Below are 22,590 nucleotides of genomic sequence, written 5' to 3'. Positions count from 1 at the left end.
TACAGTGCAATTGCTTGCATGGGTGATGACACCCTCAATAACACCTTCTGCAGTGGGTCTGAGTCTAACGCCAACCAAATCCACGCCCAGCAAGCTTATTTCTTTCTCCATGGCCACAGACTTCCCACCAAGAGGGAAGGAACCATCACTGCTTTTTCCTCTCCATGCTCTTTCACCTGAAAGCACATCTTCCAATCTTAGAGCCCCTTTGGCATCTTCCAGTTGCTAGCCCAAATATTTCTTTGGCGAGTGCCAGACCTAGAATCACCCACATGCACAGGGAATAGCCAGCTCTGTCCCCCTGCCAGGCTGAGCGGGGCTGAGCAACGGATGTGTGTTTTGGCCACATCCAGATGTGACAGATCCATCCCCACTACTCTCCTCTTTGTATTTCCTCTCCCCACTTAAATTCAGGTTGCTCCAATTCCTCAGCTAAGCACATCCATTTTGGCTGAGACTTTTTACATGGTGGTTCTTTGTTTCCTTTAGCACGTTACTCACTTCTGCCTTCTGTGTCCGCAGGCTGGTCTGGGCTGCAGGAGACTTGGCTTTGTGGGCACCTGTTGGTCTGCTAGGCATCCAGCATTGTCCTCCTGTGGACGATGGGTGATGGAGTGAGGACAGGAAGATGGGTGAGGGCTGTGGGCTTGGTGCCCAGCAGCAGGAGGATGGGGCTGCAGGGAGCTGGGGGACTTCTCAGCTGGCTCCTGGGTGAAAGCATGTGTACAACTTGAGCCTGCTGCAACCTCACTGCTACAAACAGAGCTCTGCCCTCCCTCTGCACCCAGGCTGGGCTTCAAAAGGTCTTAGATTATCATCCCCTGGTTCAACTGTCCCAAACTCACCTCCCATATCAGGAGATCGCCAGCCACGGCCCAGATTTGGACCTGCTTAAGTCCCTTCCATTTCCTGGTTGTGTTTCCAAGTGCTCTTCTGAGCTCTGTGTGGAGGTGACTCTTCTCTGGTTGCACAGATTTGGGAGCTGGGGCTTTACTGAAGTCAAGTCTCAGTGAGCAGGCAATGCAGGAGACATGTGGCCCCCCCACTATGCCCACCCTAGTCCCCCAGCTCTGCACAGGGCAGGCAAGGTGCCAGGGCTGCTGCTGACAGCATCGCTGTCCCTGTGGGTGCCCAAAACCACACCCTGGGCTGTGCCCATGCTCCCATCACGCCAAGCAGGTGACAATCCTGCTGGGCGCATCCTGTTTGTCACCACCGTGACTGTCTCATCACCTTGGGGATGGCCGCGCTGGCTCGGAGCGTCCTGGTGACGGGGTCCAACCGGGGCATCGGGCTGGAGCTGGTGAGGCAGCTCGCCGCCAGCCCCCAGGCCCCCCAGCACATCTTTGCCACTTGCCGGGACCCCGATGGTCCAAGAGGGAAGGTCAGTGCACGGGGATGTCCCTAGGCCAGGTGACCGAGGGGCATTGCGGTCCCCACCACCCTGCTGGGTCTCTGCTGGATCCGGTCCTGGCTGGGAGTGGGCTTGGCTGGGTGGTCCAAGGATGGAGGGAAGGCAGGCTGAGCCCAGGGGGTGCCCATGGCCCTGGTGCTTGCTCCTGACAATGATGATGGCCAGCTGTCCCCTTCTCCCTGCTGGCATCACCCAGGCTGGGAACAGCCCCGATCCCAGCAGCACCCCTTCACCTGGTAACTCCCCCAGCAAAAGCAAAGCCACCACGGTCTGCTCTGGCTGGGGTGTCCCATGGCTGGGATGGGTGGGAACCTGTGGCTGGGACCACAGCGGTGCCACTGGTGACTTCTAACCCCCTGCTCCATCCCTTTGTCTCCAGGCCCTGCGAGAATTATCCGCCCAGCATCCCAGCATCAGACTGGTCCAGCTAGGTATGGTGCAACCTCCCTGCCCGCGCTGGGCATGCTCCTGGCACTCTGCTCGCCGTGGGGATGGGAACGGGGACAGCTTTGCCAGACCTTGGTGGTGGCAGCCTGGGAATGCCTGGGAATGTCTGGCAAAGCTTCCCACGAGCAGAGCTGTCCTCTGGCTGGGTGCCATCAAACTGGCTTCAGAGGGAGGCAGAGGTGGGTCCAGACCAAGTTTCAAGGGAAAGGCATGACATCTGTTCTTCAAGGTGCCCCAGTTTGCCTAGCATTTTGGTTTGGGACACACAGGTTCACAAACCAAACAGTTTCTGAGTAGCAGGGTTGGGTTGGTGTCTTTTTGGAAGTGGCCATGGTCACATTTCCTTTGCTATTGATAAAAGGAGAGAAAAGAAACAGGCTAAAAGGATACACACGGGAAATGTGGCCATGCGCTGGTGTTAGCATCCCAGGTTGCTGCTCAGGCTCAGAGGCATGCTCCTTTTTGGGATGTCTGCCAGATTCGGTGACAAACAGACCCGGAGAGGACAAGAACTTTGTCTTCTCTACCCGACTATTAATTTGTTAAAAATCACTATCAGCCTAAGGTTCACTTGAATCCTCCTGACTTGAACCTAAGTTCAAGTGAATTTTTAGCATTTCTTAACAAAGAAGGCATCCCTGAAGTCAGTCTTTACTAAAAATATCTGCAAATCTCTCTCTTATGACTGAATAGATTAATAAAGTATAAAATCTTTGTAATAAAAAATTAGCATCTCCAAAAATACCTGTGAGCCCCAACTGGCATTATGCGTTAGGAAAAGCAAACTTACTTTGCTCACTGAAGCATAAAGGAGACATCTCAAGGGGTTGTCCACGGAACGAAAAACCTTTCCAAAAACACATGCACTCCAAAAGACAGGCTATAAAGTCCCAAAATAAGCTAAACAAACAAACAAACCAAACTCCATCTTAAGGAATGGTTAACTTCAAACTGATAACAGTAGTGCTCTTTTCAGAAAGGAAAGAAATTAAAATGGGTAAGTCCTGTCACATTCTTTCATTCTCCATTTCTATCTTTCCCTTTCTAATCCCTTCATTTCTTCCAGCTGAAAGCCGAGTCTTCTGGGTGTGCACATGGCTTGTAGGCACCGTTTCAGCCGTTGTGGAGGGGAGATAAGAGGTTGCCTGAGGCTAATTTGGCTGGTCTAGCAATAGGAACACACTTGTCCTGCACGCCTGGCCCCATTCTCCCTTGGAGCAATGACTTGGCCAGTCCAAACACAGAAATTAATCATTCACCCCAGCCAGTGGGCAATCCCTTGCATGTGGTGGAGTGACAGAGTCCAGAGCTCCGCTTGTTCATTGCCCAAAAAGAAATCACCGGAAAGTGTGCAGTGAAGTGTCATGAAGCTGATCATACATGAAATGTTCGTGCTGAAATGTCCACGCTGAAATGTCCATGCTGTTGTCATGAATTCCACGGCTGCTTCCCCAGCAGCCCGGCAGTGAGTTGGCTGGGGGAAGGCTTTCGGTGCCAGCAGCATCAGCCCCGAGCTGACCGGCACCTGAACACGTTTGGGCTCTCGCTCTGCATCCTCAGCACAAAAGTCAAAGTCCAAAATCACAAACAGCTCTGAATTCAAGCCAGGTGTTGAGAAAAAGATGCTGTTTTCATAAGGCAATGCTAATCTTCCAAAAATCGATGCTGCCCCGTGGATGGTTAACTCCCACACTACAGCATTTCTCATCAAATCCCACAGACAATTTTCTCATCAAATTCCCCCCACAATGTTCTCATAGCACCTCCCCAAAGGCCTGTGCTGCTGAAGCAAGTCCCAGTCACTCAAATGCTTTAAAAGAAGACTCGAGGTCTTCAACCACCACCATAAATCCACCAAACTGGTTAAAAATGCCAAGAAAAAGGCTTGTTCTGGTGCTCATCCGTTCAAGGGAAGAGCAGGCTGTCTTCAGCCCTGCCCACCCTTGCGAAGTCAGTCTTGTGCAAGCTTGAGAACGGAAACATTCAGGGCAGGGGGGCAATAAGAGAGCCAGTTCCCCAAATTCTCCCCCCAGCAGGCTCATCAGATCAGCACTGCAAAGCATGCGTGCAGGAATGTGTGCACAGGGGCTTGGGCTCAGCAGCACAGGCACAGCCCAAGGTGCCCATGCACATGAATATTCATGGAGCTTACGGGCTCAGTGGTGCACTTATGATATAAAAAAGCACTACAGATGTTAAATGTTGGTCTAACCAGCCCATTTCAGATGTGTAATGTGTTCATGTGACCCCTTTTAAATGAACAATGGACGTTTCTTTGGAGAAAGTACTCATCAAGTGATGCAGATCCTGACAAGCAAATCCAAAAACTCAAGCAACCAAACACAAACTTAAAAAATACCACCCCTACTGGTTTCGTGAAAAAGGGCACTAAAGGGCAACTAAATCTTAGCAGGTTTTCAAAGAGACCCAAACAAGTGCTTATCCCTGTTATAAAAATTTCAGGAAAATCAATAATTCTGGTTGCTGGAGAGGGCTTGAACACGCAGCCTGGGCCGGAGCATCTGTAGAAGAGGGGAGGCTGAGAATCAGTCTGCATGTAACTGCTGCACGTCCTGGGAAGCGGCGGTGTGGAAGATCAATTTTAGCACAAATTATTAAAAAAATAGAAAAGATCACTCTAAATGATCTGAGTGGATGTCATCCAGGAAAGATCTTTGTGTAATTCAATAATAAAATGAATCTGTCCCCAGTACATTAGCAGCCCCAATAGCCGCTGTGCAATACAGAAGTACACTCTTGGTGTATTATATTACTTATATTGTTTCTCCAAAAATGCTGTCCATCAGTAAAACCTGTACACTCGGCTGTGGTTGGCCTCTAGTGGAAACGACGCATGAACTACATCTGGGAGCCTCAGCGTGCAAGGACCAAGCACCTCTTATAAAATGCAATCATAACTTCCTTGAATACACGAAGCAAATATGGTTATGGCCTTCTTTTTGCCCCGGCAGACACAGTGGACCTGCCCAGCATCCGCAGGGCCGTGCAGGTGGTGGAGTCTTGTCTGGAGGGCCAGGGCTTGAACCTGCTCGTCAACAACGCCGGCATCGGCTCGCACGCCACGCTGCAGTCCGTGGACTCGCAGGAGATGCTCGCTGCATTTGCCACCAACGTGGTCGGGCCCCTCCAGGTTGCCAAGGTATGTGAGGGCTTTTGGGGGTTCTCCTGCCCAGGGAGATGCTCTCCTGGGTGGAACGAGCCACACTGATGGGAACAGAGCCATGGCTGGGGGAGCAGGGAGGCTTGAGGAGCAGCATCTCCCATGTTTTGCTCCTCCCTGGCTGGAGCTCCTGTCCTCCCTGCTGGCTTTGGCTTCACCTAGGAAAGGCTGGAGCTGAGGCGGCCTGGCCCATCCTTGGGGCACCCTCCCTACCCACTGCCCTTCTGCCTGGGGTGTCCGTCCAGCTGCTCCTCCATGGTCTGCAGCCATGGTGTGAGGACTTTCAGGGCAGGCCTCAAAGCCAGGGTCCGTACTAACAGAGCGCGGGTGTCCTTGTGTCAGGAATTCCTGCCACTCTTGGAGAAGGCGGCGAAAGGTGCACAGACGACAAGGCTGAGCTGCAGCAGGGCTGTGATCGTCAACGTGTCCTCCAAAGTGGGCTCCATCGGGCTGTGCCTCGGGGTGCTGGAGGCCCCCATGTACCCGTACCGTGCCAGCAAGGTGAGGGACCGGGGGAGGCGCTGGGGATGCTTTCCCATGGAGGGGGGAGCTCATGGGACCCCCCCACCTGCCCCAGGCCACCCATCCTCATCCTGGTCCTCCAAGGGTGAGCATGCAGAGCACCAGCCCAGGCTGTGCCCATGCTCCACTGCAGGGCAAAGCCCCATTTCCCACCTCCACAGCCCTTCAGCTGCAAAATATCTCCCTCCCGCCCACACGTACCCAGCTCCCCCAGCCCTGTGTGGTGCTGGCATGCCTGTGCCTCTTCCAGGCTGCCCAGAACATGGTGACCAGGTGCCTGGCTGCAGAGCTCAGGGACAAGGGGATCTTGTGCACGGCGATCCATCCCGGCTGGGTGAAGATGGACATGGGGACAGAGCAGGTACCGTGCTGTGCAGGGAAGGGGCAGCGGTGCTGGGTCCTCTGCTGCTCGGTGGAGACGAAGGCCTGGGGATAGCTCGGAGGTCCGCCCCCACAAGCACCCTGCCCTGCTCCAGCTGGGAGGAAAGGGCACAGCAGCACCTGTGCACCCTCCAGCCTGGTCAGAGCCTGCTGCTCTCCGTTGGCCACGGCAGTGACACCGATCCTTGTCCTCTTCTGCAGGCACCCATGACGGTGGAGCGCAGTGTGCAGGGCATCCTGGCGGTGCTGGGCAGCCTCTCGCAAGAGACCTCCGGCGCCTTCCTCGACTGGGAAGGGAACAGCCTGCCCTGGTGACCGCCAGCTCAGCCCCCCACGTCTCTCCTGCCCACCCATGGACACAGGAAGCAGCTTCTCCCCCTTCCACACCACACCTGTGGCTACGCAGCGCCCTGTACCCCAACTCTGCCCATGCCGACTGCCTCTCGCTCCATGTCCTTGGACACCTCAGCCCCTGCGGGGACCTCTTGCTGGCTGGATCCTGTGCCCCTGCCTCGCTTGTGCTGCCCCCAGAGAGTAATTTCCAGTGGGACACACGTGGGTATCCCCAGTACGGGCAGGGGACAGGAGCAGTGGGCACTGACACGCACACAGATGAGGAGTGGGACCACCCGGGAAGGGGCAGGCTCACAGAGTGTGCCAGAGCCTGTCGAGCGCACAGACAGATACGGATGGCAGCACTGCTGCTTTCAGACAAAGGTTTATTGAGGGTGTGGTGGAGGCTGGGAAGCAGCAGAGGGGCTGCTGCCAGGATCTGGGCACGAGGCTGGTCCAGTGTCTCACCAGGGCACAACTTTCCCTTCCCAGTCGAGAAAGGTCCCGGTGTCCTTCTCGGAGAAGGAGGAGATCACCTTCAGCATCCCTCCTACGCTCTCATCTACTGTCACGGGGGGCTGCAGGGGCAGAGGAAAAACATGATGATGTGTGCCCAAGGGCTGGCCAGGGTCTGCCCTGGAGCCTGGCCCGCAGAAAGCAACAGCTCAACCAAGGGGGAAGTGGAGCCAGGGGAAGAGGGGCTGAGCAGGGCACCCAGGTGATGGGGCCGCCAGAGCTCACTGCAGGGTCCCGGGGCAGGGAGAGCTGCCCACAGTGGTGCCGGAGCAGGCAGGGAGGTCACGCTCTGTAGCTCGGGGTGACAACAGCCTCCCGTGGAAAACCAGCACAGGGGCTCGGATGGACCCACCGTGGTAAAGCTCCTACCGTCTCTCCGGCTGTGTTCCCCATGTCCGTCTGCACCCAGCCAGGATGGAGAGCAGCACAGAGGATGCCGTGTTCCTGGTAGCCCAAGGACTGGCACTTGGTGAGCATGTTCAGAGCAGCCTGCAAGGAGACACCGCAGGGATCAGGGTGGGGAGGAGAAGGTGCCTGCATGGTGACACCTGCAGACCCCACAGCTGGGGCAGGCAGGGCCAGTTCCCTGCAGCAGCTCTGTCCTATGAAGATCCTCTGTGATTAGGTCTGGGACCAGGCACAGGAATGTGCCATGGGAGGGAAATGGCGACTGACTGCAGCTCAGCTGCAGCTGTGAGAGTTGCAGGGACTAAGGGGAAGGTTGGGAGGTATGCAAGATTTTTCAGAAGGGAAAATGTCCAGGTTCATGCCCAGCAGTGTGGCAGTACCTTGCTGCAGCGATATGAGAGAGCTTGTCCGTACTCCCAGAGATAGACGTCCTGAATGGAGCCAGCATAGCTGGACATCTTGATGATGGCTGCCTTGCTGCAGCTCAGCCCTGAGCCCGGGCTCCCCTGGGCAGCCTTCTTCAGCAGGGGCAGGAATGCCTGCGAGGAGAGGAGAAGTGGTGGGTCCACACAGAGGTGGTACAGGGGAGAGGACCAGCTCCTTCCACAGTGGGCAGCGCTGCCACCAGCACCACCAGCAGCCGCCTTCCTCTTCCCCCTGCCCCTTAGCACCAGCCCCAGTCAGTTCCACCAGCTTCTTGTGGGAGCTCGGGAGTGCTGGGCCCGTCACCAGAGCAAGAGTGGAGCTGGGCCCTGTCCCACCAGGACGAGTGGGACATGCTCCTGGGAGGAGCATACTTTCCATGCTCCTGGGAGGGCCGTGGGGCCGCGGGGCAGGGATGTTCCTGGAGCTGTGGTGAGGGCCTCACCTGGCTCAGCAGCAGGGGCCCAATGGTGTTGGTGGCGTACACCTGGGACATGTCCTCCTGTGTCTTGGTGTCAAGTGTCTTGTAAACCAGCATGCCAGCATTGTTGATGAGGAGGTTGAGACCTGAGTCCTTGAGGCGCTCCCCGACGCTGGCTGCAGCTGCCTTGATGCTGGCGGGCTCGGTGACTTCTGCAGGGGCAAGGCAGGCAGGTGAGCACCCGATCCCCTCGGCAGCTGCCACCACGCATGGTGCTGGGAGTCGGAGGCCCCACCCCAGGGACATGGGAGGACGTGGTATGGGCAGAGCGGGGAGCCCAGGCAAGGGACCCTCAGCCTTGGGGCAAAGCCTGGGCACCTACCGAGTGGGATGATGACCAGGTTGGGGTGCTTGGAGGCCAAGTTCTGCAGCTCCTGCAAGAGACGGGACAATGTGGGCATGGAGAGGCAGGACCGGCTGCACAGAGGCCTTGTCCCAGCACTGCCTCACGCCCAGTGCCCCAATCCCCACAGTCTCTGCGCATCCCGCGCACCCCCCGAGCCATGTGTCTTGCCCTGCCCACCATGGCCATCACCTGCCCCAGCAGCAGAAGCTCCCTGCCCAGCCCCAAGGAGCCCTGGGCACAGCTCATCCCATGGCCGTCCTACCCCGGCTTTCTGTGCCCTGGGACTATGCCCAGGGCTGCAGCCCCGTGATGGAGACCCTCACACATCCCCGCCTCGCACCACAGGGCTGCTCCTGCACCGGGCGCTGCCCTGCCCTGCTGTCCCCCACCGCCACCAGCCTCACCTGTGCTCGCTGTCCCTTGGGGTCCCGACAGGCTGCAAAGACCCACTCGGGTGGGTTTGGCAGCCCCAGCAGGTGCCGGACAAACCCCAGGCCGATTCCTCGGTTGGCTCCAGTCACCAGAACGGAACGGACACGAAGCCCTCCCATGCTGCTCCGTCTGCCTCTGCACTGACTCTGTAGGTGCCTTTTAATCCTCAGTTATCTCGTATTTTCCTATGAGGGCTTGCATCTGCTCTTCAAGGCAATCTTTGTGGTTCCCCAGCCTCTTGGCTTTTTCCACACCCTGGATCCACCTTTTCTGGTGCTGAGTGACAAACGTGGTGCCCAGCGTCCTGCCCAGGCAGGGAATGCCCTGTGCTGCGGGTCTGGATATCCGGTGCTCACTACCAAGCCGTCTGACGCACTCTCTCCTCTGCCCCACTGGCAGCAAGAAAGCTGCCTCCGCTCCCAAGGCCACAGCAGTGCAAGCATTCGCTCAGAGTCGCAGGCACTGGGCTGGAGTCACATTGCTGCTCTTTATACCTTCCTCTTCTCGGCCCCACCAAAACCTGAGCTGCTTGTTTTCAGGGCCAGAACTACCGCTGTTGCTGCATGGAGGGGCCTCCTCCCTCTTGGGCCACCAGCTTCTGTCCCTCATGGTCAGACAGGCAAGTACGGACGTGTGGGCCATGCGCAGCACAATTATTGACCTTAATTTGTGCAACACCAAAGCCACGGGCGGGGACAGAGCAGCTAGGAGAGGTGAGTGCCCCTTATCTACCGTAACAGGCTGGAAAACCCAGGAACCCTTCCAGGTCTGACTGGAAACCCTCCCGAGCTGCCCAGAAGAGACCTTTTCCTGAGGGTCTGCTATACCAACCAGTCTGCTGTAGAGTTTAAGCTGGAAGCGTGACAGAACAAAATTCACACCCAGCACACAACAGACACCCAATCCCAGGGTGGTCCCAGTGCTCCTTGGCTCACATCTGTGCTGGTGAGGCAATGGGCTGACCTGAGCGGAGATGATGGACCCAAGTCCTAGCTGTCTTCCAAAGACAACATTTGACTGGTCGTCACAGGACTTTTGTGGCAGGACCTCCTGCTGTGCCTAAACCAGTGGATGAGCACCACCAGTGTGTCCACACGGGCTGCTTAACAGCTTGCAGGCAAGGATCTGAATGTAGCACAAGCTCCCCAGGTGTTTTCTGCTGCAGCATGGACCGCGCTGTGCAAAAGTTGTAACAGCAGGAGGTGTTCCTGGAGATGCAGAAATGGTCATGTAGGAACGTCTTCTGCACCTATCTAAGATAGTTAGGAGATATCATGTGGATAGTTTAAGAAAATTAAGAACAGCAGATCATGTGTGTGCCACAGCAATCAGGCGGGACCGGCTGGGTGCAGGCTGGGGGAATCTCCCCTGCCCCAACTGGAGATGCTGCTGCAAGAGAGACTCCTGTCACCATCTGCACAGCGACCAACCGTCACATTAAGAGATTTGCTTCTGTGTTAACTTCTGTGGAGATCCCAATAAACTAGGTTGCTTGTGTTCTGAAGCCAAACACTTGCTGTCTGCTCCTCTGTGTGGCAGGAACGTGTGGCATTTCAGGGACAGCCAGTGCACGCTGTACCCAGCCGGGTCCCTCACCCCAGCCTCCAGCCTGAGGGCCAAAGGAGGCCGACTGGGGCAAGCCATGACCCTCACGGCCCCGGGCAAGGAGGGACTTCAGCCTGGCGAGAGACCTTCTGTGCCGCCAGGCATCTTCCTGCGACACTTCATCTGTGAACAAGAAGCCGAGGGCCTGTGCTCAGCCAACAAAGGAACTCACCGTACTCTCTGCTGTGTCAGTGAGGTTCGCAAAGCCCTGCCTGGAGGAGGCATTTGCTGTCCCCTTGGCTTCCTCCCAGGTGGGCTTTGCTGCCTGACTGCGAGATTTGAGCACCTACATGGTGTTAACATAAGAGGAGATGGCAAGCAGGGAGGACGATCCTTCCAGTGGGCAAACGCCCGTGGAGGACTGGTGCTAGGGCAGCTGAGGAAGCCCTGGGAGCATGGGGAGATGTGTGAAAACACAGCTTTTCAGCCATTTCGGGCTGGGTATCAGGAAGAGGTTCTTCACCAAGAGGGTGGCGGCGCACTGGAACAGGCTCCCCAGGTCCGTAGTCACAACACCAAGCCTGTCAGACTTTAAGAAGCATTTGGACTGTGCTCTTATTCTTGTGGTCAGAACTTTTGGAGAACAAGTCTTACGAGGAGCGGCTGAGGGAGCTGGGGTTGTTCAGCCTGGAGAAGAGGAGGCTCAGGGGAGACCTCATCGCTCTCTACAGGTACCTTAAAGGAGGCTGTAGCGAGGTAGGGGTTGGTCTATTCTCCCACGTGCCTGGTGACAGGACGAGGGGGAATGGGCTAAAGTTGCGCCAGGGGAGGTTTAGGTTGGATGTTAGGAACAACTTCTTTACTGAAAGGGTTGTTAGGCATTGGAATGGGCTGCCCAGGGAGGTGGTTGAGTCGCCATCCCTGGAGGTCTTTAAAAGACGTTTAGATGTAGCCCTTAGTGATATGGTTTAGTGTACGACTTGTTAGTGTTAGGACAGAGGTTGGACTAGATGATCTTAGAGGTCTCTTCCAACCTAGACGATTCTGTGATTCTGGGTAGACCTGTGTGGGGCCAGGAGCTGGGACTCCATGATCTTTATGGCTCCCATCCAACTCGGGAGATTCTGTAACTCGCTGAAGAACGACTAAACGGCAACCAGCAACGGCCGAACACCAGGAAAACCCCGGCCGGGGCCGGGTCGCGGGGCCCGGACCGGGAGCGGGGGACGTCCCGCGGGCACAGCCCGGCCCCCTCGGCCCCGGGGCCATCTCCCCGCCCCCCCCGAGCCGCTCCGCCCCGGATGCGGCGGGGCCCGGCCGCGGTTTCTCTTCCTGGGCCACGGCGGTGGCGGACGGGCTATGGCGGCGGCCGCTTGCTCGGGCGGGGCGGCCGCGACGCCGGGGGCCAGGTGAGGCGAGGCCGGGAGGGCCTGGGCCGGCTCCGTGAGGAGGCTGCTGCGGCCGGCGGGGAGCGGAGCTCGGCTCCTTGTGTTCCTCCTCCTCCTCCTCCTCCCTCCGACCGCGGCGCCTCCTGTCGCCCCTCGCAGGTTCGTGTACGAGAGCAAGAACTTGTCCGCCCCCAAGGTGTACGTCCTGCAGCCGTGGATCGCGAGCCTGCTGGTGAACTACGAGCAGCGGGACGCCAGCGGGGACCTGCTGGCGGGGCAGGTGCTGCGGGTAGGTGCCGAGGGGAAGCCGCGTTCCCGGCAGCTCTGCCCAGCTCGGTGCCCGAGGGCTGGCGAGCCTTCCTCCTCCACACCTCCGCTTGGCTTTGGAGGCGGAGGAGCTCTGCCCTTCTCTGGTGTCTCGGCTGGGTGTTGCACCCCTGCATGTGCTTTCTCACACGGAGCCCGCAGCCTCCCCTCCTCTCTCCCGCCTCCTGCTCTGCTTCGCCGCGCCGCTGGGTGAGCGCGGGCAGCGGGTGCCGGGGGGTCTGGAGCCCCCTGCCCTGCCTGGTGTGAGAAAAATCTCAATTTTCTTCAGACAGGATCTTTTGTGAAGCTGTTTTATTCGCGATTGTAACGGCGGGCGTCCTGCCAGTTAGGACCGCATTATAGTAAACAAAGCATAACCTTCTATCCCCTATTACCCGACGCCTGATCGCCTCCCCTGTTTCCTCATTAGCTGAGTACTACAGGTTCACAAGCTGCTCAATGCACCTCTATACCATATCTGTACAATTTTTCTTTTTTTCAACCCTTTAATTTCTCCCTTTTCCCTTTTTTTTCCCCTTTCTTATGTTTTGAGACCCTGTGATCTTTGTTTTACTGTTCCCACACTGCTCATCCTGTTTTTCTCAAGCTTCCACCTTATTTTGGACCAGTGAGGCCTTCTACTCTCCACTTACCTACTTAGCATTTCTCCTTATTGTGGCTACACAACTACCTTGGAATACAGAAAATTAGTTCTCTACTGCAAAAACACAACTTAGTTTCTCACGCTGGGGCCTGGAGGGACCCCGAGCCGTTCCTCTCCTCCTCCCGCAGGTCCTCTGGCCCTGTGATTCAGGCTGTGGGGCTCCTGGTGACAGGACCTGCTCCTGTGCAGCCCCTGGAGAGCTTTTGTGCTGAGGCTTGATCGGTGATCTACCTGAAGTGTCAGGAGAAAGCCGTAATGAGGGAACCCTTGTCGGTCTGAGGCCTGCTGGGTGACATAAATGAGGAGGACACAACCGAGCTGAGTCGGTGCTGCTGACTCCTTTCAGACGGTGCTTGGAGGTGTGATGCCCTGCTAACCCCCTTTGTCTCTGCTGCCCAGCAGCAGCCCACTTTGGCCAGGGAGGAAGGGTGAGAGCTGCTTGTGGATGTTTGCCCTTGCTCTTCCACCTCACGGCGAGCACTGTGGAGAAAGGCGGGCTGAATTACCATTAGCTGTGGACTTACTAATGTAGTCAGGTAACTACGAGTTGTGTGAGTAATGTGGTTATATTAATATATAGATAGCTGAATTACTAACTGGTATCCTCTGATGCTTCACAGTCCCCTCTGTGATGTGGCTAGTGGGCTGTGTTTTGGAGAGGTTGGATGAAGATGCTGTGAGACACCCAGCCGCACAACTGGATGTGAGATTGGCAAGGGCAGGACGTGCAGTTTCTTGTGCTCGGTTGTGATTATGGTCTGGCTGCTGGAGAGTTGTACCCTTACAGGAGAAGGATGGCAAAAGATGGATATTGTCTTTTTTTCTTTTTTTAAATGGAAGAAGAGATGAGATGGGGAGAAAAACATGACCGCTAGAAGGAAGACCCTGTGTTCCTGTTCCTGACCCCATCTGAAGATGGGGAGGTGGTGAAATCGCTGGTTCCCCGCTTCCTGGCCCAGTCCCTGCTCCCTGGTGGGGGATCTTTTTCTCTGGGATGATGGAGACCCAGCTGTGAGTGAGCATCTCCCTGCTAGGGCTTGAGGAATTAATGGAGAGAGGTGCCTCAGTGTGACTACTCCAATCTGCAGCCACCTGCGTCCTGAGCAATTAATGAAGGTTGAGAGTGTTGAGCAGCCGAGCCTTTCCCCTGGTTGCTGTGGGCCCCAGTTATGCCTAACTTCTTCCTTACCTGTTTCGGACTTGTAACTTCCAAATCTACCATTTTTATTTTTATTAATTTTTATTTTCTAACCAGTCCTGTGAGCAGCTCTGTCTCTTGCTGGTGCCAGGGCTCTCGTGCAGCGCCTGCTAAGCCAGTCTGCCTTGGCTGGAAGTCGAACAGTTGCACATGGTGAGCGAGCACGGGGTGGCCAGGCTTTGGCCAGAGGCTGAGGGGACGCAGCAAGCACAGACTGGTGAGCTGGTGAGCTGTCACGTCCTTGAACCCAGCAGTGAGCGTAAGCCTGGTCGGCTCGTACAGGGAGGTTATGCAGTAGGATTGTTGGGCTCACTGACAGCACAAGGTCCCAGCTGGCCACAACTGATCTTTAGAGCATGGTGGGCGACACTGCTCTTGATGCTGGTATTCAGAGTTGCTTCCCTTTGTCGCTTGGCTGGTGGATGACGGGGACAAGAGCATCTTAAACAACACGTGCGCGTCTTTTGTCAGATGCCAGTGGCATTAGTGCATGGTGTGACGTGCGATTTCACGTCCCCTCTGTGAGTGAAGAGCATGAACCAAACCATAGGTGTGTAACAGGGGACTGCAGTGCTTAGGGCAGGCCGGGACCGACCCACAGCTCCCAGCCTGCTTGTCAGGTATGCGTGGGACTTGGAGAAGCTTGTTGCATCCATCAGGGCTGGCATTGATCGAGTGTGTACGTGGCTTAGTATCAGCTCAGGGTTGATACACCAGGAACTTTGTAATTCTGCTAGTTACTGCTGCTCTGTCTCTCCCTTTGCTTTGTTAGTGCATGTCGCAAGCCTGCCCAGCCCCTTTTGCTTGAATTCCTGCTGCTGGGTTGAGCAAAAAATGCTTGGTTGTGCCTTCTCTCCCCTCTTACTGTTGACCACTCTCTCACACAATGCAGCATGTCCCTTATCGTGTCTTGGTGTTGAGCCTGCCTGGTCCTACCAGGAGGCATGGGCGCATATAGCATCCCTTGGCCCGGGGGCAGTCTTTATCATCTGGCTTCACAGGGAATGCTGAACTTCTCTTCTAAAAGTCCATGCTCTCAGCCAGGCACGGTGTGCTCTCCTTGTTCCCTGGTAAGTCTGTGGGTGACGTTGTTTTCCCCCCTCCCCAATGTTTTGATAGGTTTTGAGTGACTCAAGTGCTCCAGACCAAGCTGGAGCACTCCAAGATGCTGAACTACAAGTCTCAGATGGGTCCTACTACATCCGAGTGGTCATTACAGCTGAAGCTCTGCGGGCGGAAGAAAAGTGGGTTCTGTCGTGACTCGGCTGTGGCTGGGACAGCTGCTCTCCGCAGCTGCTAGTGGGGCTCCTGCCTGGTCTTTTTTCAGGTTTTGTTAAGCCTAATCAATAATGGGGTGGGAAATCTGTGTGAAAGAGGCAGCTGCTGCTAGATGGGGCCAGCTGGAACTCTGGCACTTGGTGCTCCAGTTATGGCTGGTTAGGAAGTGCAGGGATCGATGGCAGAAACAGTGATGCCGTATTAACATGATCAGAAATGACTAAAAAGCCTTTGCGAAAGGAGTTGGAGTGTTAACCATGGTATCCTGGGCTGCTCCTTCAGTGCCAGCAGCTTTCCACAGCTTTCCTGTTTGGACATAACCTCTCTGTTTTTCAGCTGGGGCAGTGACTGGCTGGTTGCTGGTATCAGAGGCAAGGATAAAAAGCAGCTCTCAGCATTGTGCTGCGCTCAGTCCCTGACATTCGTGCTGAGAAATATTCCAGCATGCCCCCATGTGGTTGGCATAGCTGTAAGGGGAACCCCATGATGTGTCTGGGTGGTCTGACTCCATTCTTCATCTCTCCAAGGTGGTCCTTTTCTGCTCTTTTTCTAGCACCCACATTCATCTCAGACTTTCCAGCCTTGTTTGTAGAATTATCGTCTTGCAAAAGTACACAGTGTGTTTCCGGGAGGAGGCCAAGCTGGTGAGTGCCCTGCTGAATGGAAGTAACTTGCTGGAGGGTTGTTAGCAGGGCTGGGCTGGGTGCTCACCGGCCCTGAAGTGGGAGGGAGCAGAGCTGTGGCCGCTTGCCTGTGCCTCATGGGCTCCGTTTACCCCAACAGGAGGACTGCGAGTTTTATCTCACCGCCCATCAGTTCATCGTGCTGCCCATGGAGAGACAGAGGATGGATTCGTCAAACGGGTACGTCCAAGGTGCAGGCTGGGGCTCGAGCTGCTGGTTTGTGGGGCTTGTGCGCCTCCCCAGAGCTGAGCAGCTGGTGTCTGCCACACCAGCAGTACCAGGCTAAGAGATCTGCTGCTGCAACCTGGTTGTGATAGAGATTTTCTTGCTCTTTGACAGAGGAATGTCTGTGTTGGAAGCTTTGAAGGAACGCATGCATGGGAGGAAGTGCCACATCAGTAACTGTCTTCTCTGTTGTTGCAGGAACCACGAGCCCTCTGTGCTACAGAAGATAAAGGAGCTCTGGCTGTAAGTACAGGGCTGGCGATTGCCAGGGAACATACACAGACACCACGATGAGAGCGTGCAGGCTCTGAATGTGGTTAGCGTGGGCTGGCAAGGGCAGGTACGTTGTGGCAGTTCCTTGTTAATCTGTGGGACTTGCTGCCCTGGGATGTGACAGAGCTGAGTAGAGAGTACAAAACGAGTCACTGTCATGGGTGAGAGCCTGCTGACACAGGATTCCGCCCAGTGCTGACACTGACTCCAACCCCAGCCTCTTAAATGGCAGAGCTGGAAGAAAACACCTCTGGGGAATGTGTTCCTACCAGCCTGGGGCAGCGTGTCTAAGTGCATGTTCGTTCTTCTCTCTGGCCTCTCCCAGGGAGCCCCAGTTCTGGAGATCTGGAGGGGTCTCCACTGGTCTGTCCTCAGGATTGAGGCTCCTTCCTGGGTATTAGAGGGATACTGAGAGGAGCCTGGGGCTGGAACCGGCCCCAGCAGGGAATCCGCTAGTTCCATGAGCCTTTTCTCCCAAGACGGAGTGCTCAATCTGTAACGCTCTGCAGCAGAGAGCTGCGAAGGGCTGCTGGCTTGCATGTGCCTTGGTCCTAACCATTTCTCTTATCCTTGGTCATTGCAGGAGGAGTCTCTCTCTGGGTACTGCTCCCAGCTCAGGTAAACAGTTGTGGGGGGCACACAGTGCTGTGGCTGCCTGCTGGGGGCTCGTGGCCCCTCTGAGCGTGGTCTGTGTTAGGCAGATGTAGCACAAACGCAACCAAACGTGCCAGTGAGCTGAATGACAGGGCACTGTGCCTGCCTCAGCCTGGCTCACCCTGGTTCTGCTGGCAGACTTGAGCCTGCTCTCGCCCCAGAGATCAGGGAGGGTCTGCCCTTGGCTGCTCAGATAGCAAGAAGCAGCATTGTGTGTGTTTCCTGCAGGAGCCAGGCTCAGTCCCACCCACCCAGGGCAGTAGCACAAAGCCGTGCTGCTAAGCCTAAAGCAGGGCACGTTGGTGCTAGCAGTTAAAACAGCACAGGCCGTTGCATGCCCGTGCTCGTGCTGCTGCTCCAAGTAGTGAGAGGCTGGAGAAATTGCCCCAGAGCTCTGCTTCAGGGGCTGCCCTTGGGCTGCAGCGTGAAGGGCTCCTTGAGTTCCCCATTGCCCCTTCAGTTCAGGAAGCTGCCTGCATGTGTGAGCTGACTCTAGCTCCGAACACACCTTTGGATTTCCTGTGGTCCGTCCTGGCGGGGTTGTCTGACCAGAAGCAGTGGTGTTACCTTTTTCCTATCTGCTTCCGTGCTCTGCTTCCGAAATGGCTGCCTGATGTAATCCTTGTAGTGTGTTAGGAAGGTATGTGAGGACCTCTGTGGATGGGGAGAAAAAATGCAGGAAATGCAGCTTTGTGTTTCCATGGGTTTGATCGCACCTGACAGTCATGCAACAGAAAGTAAAATCATTTGCAAATGAGGCTTGCCTGAACCGAGGTGTCCCTTCCACTAACGTGTGTGTTGTTCTTGCTACAGAGCCATCCATCTCACAGCTGATTGATGTGATAGGACAGAACCAGCTTGAGACTTTGAAGGAAAGTGCTGAGGAATGCTTGGATTTACAGGTGTCCAAAGAGACAGAGAAGGACAAGGTTCCTGTGACGCAGTGGGAGGCAGAACTCAAGAAAGAGGTCAGTCCAGCTGCTGTGAAGTGCCTGATGTGGAGCTCTCTCTGTGACCGTCTGAGGCAGGGCTGTGACAGCTCGTGGTGGGGATCCTGCTCTGGAGGAGTGGGAGAAGGAAGGGGAAGAGCAGTGGGCAGAACCGGAGGTTTGCTGGAGAGCGAGATGGTGTTCAGCTGCCAGCTGTGGGTGAGCTCCTGTAGCTTGAGTGAGACTGAACAGCAAAAAAACAAGTAACGTTTCTCATTTCAGCCACGTGAGGACACCTTCATGGTCCCAGCCAACGTCCTGGTAATCCCTCCTGAGGAGGGGGTGGTTGATGGCGATGCTTCTAAGGCAGGTGAGTGCTGTGGCTTCATTTGGAGGGTAGGCAGGTCAGCAGTTCAAAACCCAATCAGGTGAAATAAGGGACTTTTTTGTGGTTATGGGCTGAGCACAACAGTTGGACACCTAGAAGGTGGAATTTTGAAAGCTGCAGGCCCCAGGATTGCAGAACACCCTGAGAAGTTCTTCTGTAGGTCCTGAGCCTGCTTGGCACATTCCTTTTCTTGCTATCTCATTCCTCAGACTGCTGAGGTGCTGGAAGTGCTGCCAGGTGCCTAAGATGTCTGGGAAGGGGAAAAGAATTCCTTTGCTCTGGCTGTGCAGTGTGCTGGTGTGTGAGCAGCAGTGTTCCTTTCATTGCAGATGCATGTGGAGCATCTTCTGAGAAGAGCAACTATGACAGGACGGTGCCAGGCGACCAGAGTGTCATGTCGCAGCCCAGCTGTGAGTAGTGGGACATGCAGATCCCATCCAACCTCTTAATATTTTCCTCTGAAGTCTGCTCAGCCCCTTTTGTCCTTGCATTAAGCAGAGGAGGTACCAGCAGGGCCGGGTCTCTGGAAGACCAGGACTCCCAGCATTGAGTGAGCAGGGAGCAGTCCTATTCCTGCATCCTGTCCTGGGCAGTGCAGGCTCTGTTCCAGACGCAGCAGAAGAGGGCACCTGTGTGTCCCTCATGAAGACCAGGTTCACAGGTCACAGACCATGAGCAGCTCCCATGAGGTTTCTCACCTCTCAGGCTCTAGGGTGGAGAAGGTGGCAGCTGCAGTTACTGGGAGCTGTGGGCTCCAGCTGTGGCTGCCTGGCTCTGATTTTGCCTCAGCAGCGAGAGGCTGGTCACTCTGCTAGTCCCACAAAAGAAAGGAAAGGGTGCAAGGGAAGGCTTTCCTCCTGCCTGCATGCTCTGCGGGCACTACCTGGCTCTCCACTGCCTGGATGAGGTCTTGGTCTGCACAAGCTCAGAATTCTTTTCAGCCGTTGCAGGGTTGGGAGTAGACAACAGCTTTCTTGGTTCTGCACCGAGAAATCACTCACCAAAATCACTTTTCTGCAGCTGCAGAGTCGACAGTGGTGTCAGGGAGCTCAGAGGCATCGCTGGACAATCCTTGGAACATGCTTCCCACGATGTCTTTGACTCTGACCTCTTCAGAAGGTGAGTCTCCTGCTGTGTGGAGCGCACACACTTTGCTGGGAGCAGACAGTCCCTCTCCTGTTGCCGCATGAATGCACAGCTCCTCCTTGGCTCTGGCTTTCTTTCTCCTGGCTAGAAAGTAGTGCTGTGCCCATCTGGTGTCCCCAGTGGTCCCATTTTCCTGTACCTGCCTTGTTGCAGCTCTGATACTCGCCTGCCCTGTCTAACGTACTAGGACGGGTCCTGCTCCCATGTGTTACCACCGGCAGCGTGCCCCTTGCCAACGTGACTGTGTTTTATTTTTTTTTCTCTTTTACCAGAGCAGTCCTTTCAGCACAGTTCTCCATGCAGGCCGGAGGCCCAGCAGGATGTGGCTGCTGACAGCAACACCCCCGACCTGCTGGAATCGTGTAGCCGTGACTCTTCCCAGGGCTTGCTGCAGGCTGACCCGGTGCAGACTTCCTCTCCCTCGCTGCTCTCCTCGTATGGCAGTATCAGTCCTGTGAAGGCCGGCACGAGCCGGGCAACATCAGCTGCAGAGGCAGCCTGCACCTCCCCCTGTGCTGCTCGAGGCCCGCAGGTATCAGGGGACTCCCAGGCCAACCTGCCGTCTCTCTCTCCAGCTTTTCCTGTCCTGCCCGGCAGCCACCTAGCGTCCCATACCGAAGGGGTGCCTCACCGGGAGCAGGCAGACTCCAGCGGCACAGCTTTCCCTCCAGACATGCTGAAGCATCGCCTGGCTCATGCCAGGACCCAGGGAGGAGAAGCCCCAGAGGAGAGCAGGAAGGCTGCGGGTGCCAAGAGGAAGCTGTCGGTGGGAGGTGGCCCAGCACTGCCTGACGGGCGGAGGTCCCTCAGTGGACTGCAGCAGAAGCAGCCTCGACGAAGTGCCTCGTGGGGCACAGGGGGAGAGGTGCGCAGGAAGCTGGAGTCCGTGAGCACAGGGGGAGCAAAGAAGATCAGAAGGGAGGAGCGCAGGCCACAACGCAGAGAGGAGTCCCCAGAGGAGGAAGAGGAGGAGGAGGAGGAAGAGCAGGCAACCTCAGTGAGCGGCCCCAGCTCCAGGCCAGAGCAGCACAGAGTTCTGCAGCCGGTAAAGATGAAGCAGCTGGTGGGATCCCATGGGCCTGACGTGGCCCCAGGGGAGCTTTGTGTCCCCTTGTGTCACACCCCCAGACCTTTCCTCACCCCTGTGATGGTGCCTGGCTCTGTGGGAGATGAGCAGCTGAAAGCAGGCATCAGCACAGGCTGTGGCCCCACCTGAGCCAGCCCTCCTGGCTCCTGGCAGGGCAGAGCAGGGCTGCGGGGTGCGGGGAGGACCCCTGCCACCTGGGGCGCTGGGTGAAGGGAGCTGGGTGGGACCCAGCCCTCGCTGGAGCCTCTTCCAGGTCTCCAGGTGAAGTAAGAGTGGAAGGGCAGGAACTGAGGGAGGAAGGGAGGGACCAGAACGTTTCTGTGGGCCCATCAAGCTGGCCAGCTGCATTCCAGCACGAAGCTCACTGTCCTCTTTGCTTCTGCAGTACGTGAAGGAGAGGCCGCTCCAGTACAAATACAAGGCCCCAAGCCCTGAGCTCTGCGAGCAAATAAGATCTGTCAGGTCAGTGCAGCGATGGACCCTGCCATCTCCCAGCCCTGAGCCCTGTGGCCACAGCTAGCCACTGCTGTCACCCCCGAAGCCTGCTAGCCCCATGGCACCTGGGCACTCCACCCTGCAGCCCAGGGGGTCCCTCTGGCCTTTCCAGCTTCCCTGCACCGGGTCCTGAGCTTGTCCCTCCCCCCTGCAAGCCTGCCTGGGCACCGTTGTGTGTTCCCAGCTGGGTTCCCTTCTCATCCTGGCTCCCGTTTTGGTTTTGCAGGATCTCCGAGGCAATGCTGAAGTGGGCGTGCTGGATTCTCACAGACAGGGACGTGGATGCCTGAGCTGAGACCACCTGGAGCCCAAGTGTGCTCTGAGCAGCCTCTTGTCTCATTTCTTGATCGGTTCAGCAAACTGCATGGGAAGAGTAGGTGGGGGGAGGGGGAGGGGACCAAGACCCCTGTCCCTAAGGCGGGGGGGCTGGCCTGGATTCAGAGACCCTGGCTCCAGCGCGGCCAGAGCCATGACCTGCTGGAGGCCAGCACCCCCAGCCCAAAGAGGGGGAAGGCATCTGTTCAGGGACGCTGGAGCGCATGAGCTGGGCTCACTCCCACCTCAGTACCATGCTGTTCCTGTGATGTTCCTATCACAGCTTGGAGCAAACAGCCTGGCCTGGCACATAGGAACAAGAGGGACCAGTTCCCCCTGTACCGTGGGCAGATACAGCTACAAGGCCCTAGCACCTGCTCCCTGTCCCAAAGCCAGTGCAGTAGTTTGGACATTTATCGATTGGTTTTGATAGGGTTCTGCACAGTTTGTTAAAAAATATCCTGCAAGGTTATGCTGTAGAAATTAAAAATAAAAGTCATATATTTTTTAAATACACAGCTCTTGTATTAAAAAAAAAATAGGGAAAGGAAAAAAAAAAGCATCTTGCTGCTTTGTCGTAAACATCGGTGCAGGTAATGCATTTGGTCCGGAGGTGGAGTGGAGGTGATCTGCTTGTGGTTGCCACAGGAGAAAGCCACTTGGTTTTGGGGTAACGCTGGTGACAGCTGGAGATCTGCAGGGACGGAGAGGCAGATGTGGCTGGGTCACTCAAAGAGTAGCGGCTACGGAGCTGCGGTTTGAAGTGCGATGGCTTGTGGTCACGCTGCGAGAAGTGGAGGGCGCGTTGTCCCCATGAGCTGAGAGCAGGAGGTGAGCTGGGGGCTGGTACGCGTGGTGACAGGGCCCTGGTAACGCCTGCTAAAACTGTCTCGGCTGCTCCGCACCGCCAGGCTGCGAGCACCTCTGCCACCTGCTCTGCCTCCCAGATTCCTCCCTAAAATTGCCGGCGTTCCTGCCACCACCTGCAGCCCACCAGCCTGGGCCAGCAGAGGCAACCTAGGGAGACGAGCCGCTTGACACATCCCTGCCTCCCTCCATCATGGGGGGTCCCGGGGCTGTGGCCACAGGTCCGTGCCCCCTGGGCACTGCCGCTCTGCCGATGCCCCAAACG

General features: G+C 56.3%; 3 protein-coding genes across 6 annotated transcripts; 2 read left to right on the top strand and 1 right to left on the bottom strand.

Annotated features, from left to right (window-relative positions):
- Positions 1-1,158: 1,158 nt before the first annotated feature.
- On the top strand, positions 1,159-11,563 carry LOC308176630 (C-signal-like; the record flags this gene model as incomplete). 4 transcript variants are annotated; one of them, XM_080552665.1, is made up of 6 exons in its annotated part: positions 1,159-1,384; positions 1,794-1,845; positions 4,834-5,021; positions 5,385-5,543; positions 5,815-5,925; positions 6,147-6,405. In XM_080552665.1, 6 exons carry the CDS (start codon positions 1,241-1,243, stop codon positions 6,258-6,260), a joined length of 768 nt encoding a protein of 255 aa, XP_080408791.1. In that variant the 3' UTR covers positions 6,261-6,405. The 4 variants fall into 4 exon arrangements, with proteins under 4 accessions (XP_080408791.1, XP_080408792.1, XP_080408793.1 ...); XM_080552666.1 differs by lacking the exons at positions 5,815-5,925; positions 6,147-6,405 and adding an exon at positions 9,424-11,563 and having other exon boundaries at positions 1,241-1,384; XM_080552667.1 differs by lacking the exon at positions 5,815-5,925 and having other exon boundaries at positions 1,241-1,384.
- Positions 6,629-9,534, bottom strand: LOC308176635 (C-signal-like). The gene is made up of 6 exons (XM_080552672.1): positions 8,857-9,534; positions 8,429-8,480; positions 8,071-8,258; positions 7,583-7,741; positions 7,164-7,283; positions 6,629-6,856 (listed from the first exon to the last, which is right to left on the bottom strand). Exons 1-6 carry the CDS (start codon positions 9,001-9,003, stop codon positions 6,743-6,745), a joined length of 780 nt encoding a protein of 259 aa, XP_080408798.1. The 5' UTR covers positions 9,004-9,534; the 3' UTR covers positions 6,629-6,742.
- A 126-nt stretch (positions 11,564-11,689) lies between the features above and the next one.
- LOC308176620 (uncharacterized protein) lies at positions 11,690-21,970 on the top strand. The gene is made up of 14 exons (XM_080552639.1): positions 11,690-11,838; positions 11,977-12,106; positions 15,105-15,229; positions 15,817-15,907; positions 16,047-16,126; positions 16,370-16,414; positions 17,028-17,062; positions 17,912-18,066; positions 18,310-18,397; positions 18,745-18,825; positions 19,436-19,534; positions 19,834-20,606; positions 21,034-21,110; positions 21,370-21,970. The coding sequence occupies exons 1-14, from the start codon at positions 11,789-11,791 to the stop codon at positions 21,431-21,433; spliced, it is 1,893 nt and encodes a 630-aa protein (XP_080408765.1). The 5' UTR covers positions 11,690-11,788; the 3' UTR covers positions 21,434-21,970.
- The last annotated feature ends 620 nt before the right edge of the window (positions 21,971-22,590 follow it).

This window comes from Anser brachyrhynchus (assembly GCF_964034855.1).
Source record: "Anser brachyrhynchus genome assembly, chromosome: 12".
Taxonomy (NCBI): domain Eukaryota; kingdom Metazoa; phylum Chordata; class Aves; order Anseriformes; family Anatidae; genus Anser; species Anser brachyrhynchus.
This window is presented reverse-complemented; position numbering and strand designations above follow the sequence as displayed.

Coding starts and splice junctions, on each gene's coding strand:
- LOC308176635 (XM_080552672.1), bottom strand. CDS start 9,003: ATGGGAGGGCTTCGTGTCCGTTCCGTTCTGGTGACTGGAGCCAACCGA. Junction 8,481..8,856: donor CCAAGGGACAGCGAGCACAG/GTGAGGCTGGTG, acceptor CGTCTCTTGCAG/GAGCTGCAGAACTTGGCCTC. Junction 7,742..8,070: donor GGCCCCTGCTGCTGAGCCAG/GTGAGGCCCTCA, acceptor CTCTCCTCGCAG/GCATTCCTGCCCCTGCTGAA.
- LOC308176620 (XM_080552639.1), top strand. CDS start 11,789: ATGGCGGCGGCCGCTTGCTCGGGCGGGGCGGCCGCGACGCCGGGGGCC. Junction 16,127..16,369: donor AGGATGGATTCGTCAAACGG/GTACGTCCAAGG, acceptor CTGTTGTTGCAG/GAACCACGAGCCCTCTGTGC. Junction 16,415..17,027: donor AAGATAAAGGAGCTCTGGCT/GTAAGTACAGGG, acceptor TGGTCATTGCAG/GAGGAGTCTCTCTCTGGGTA.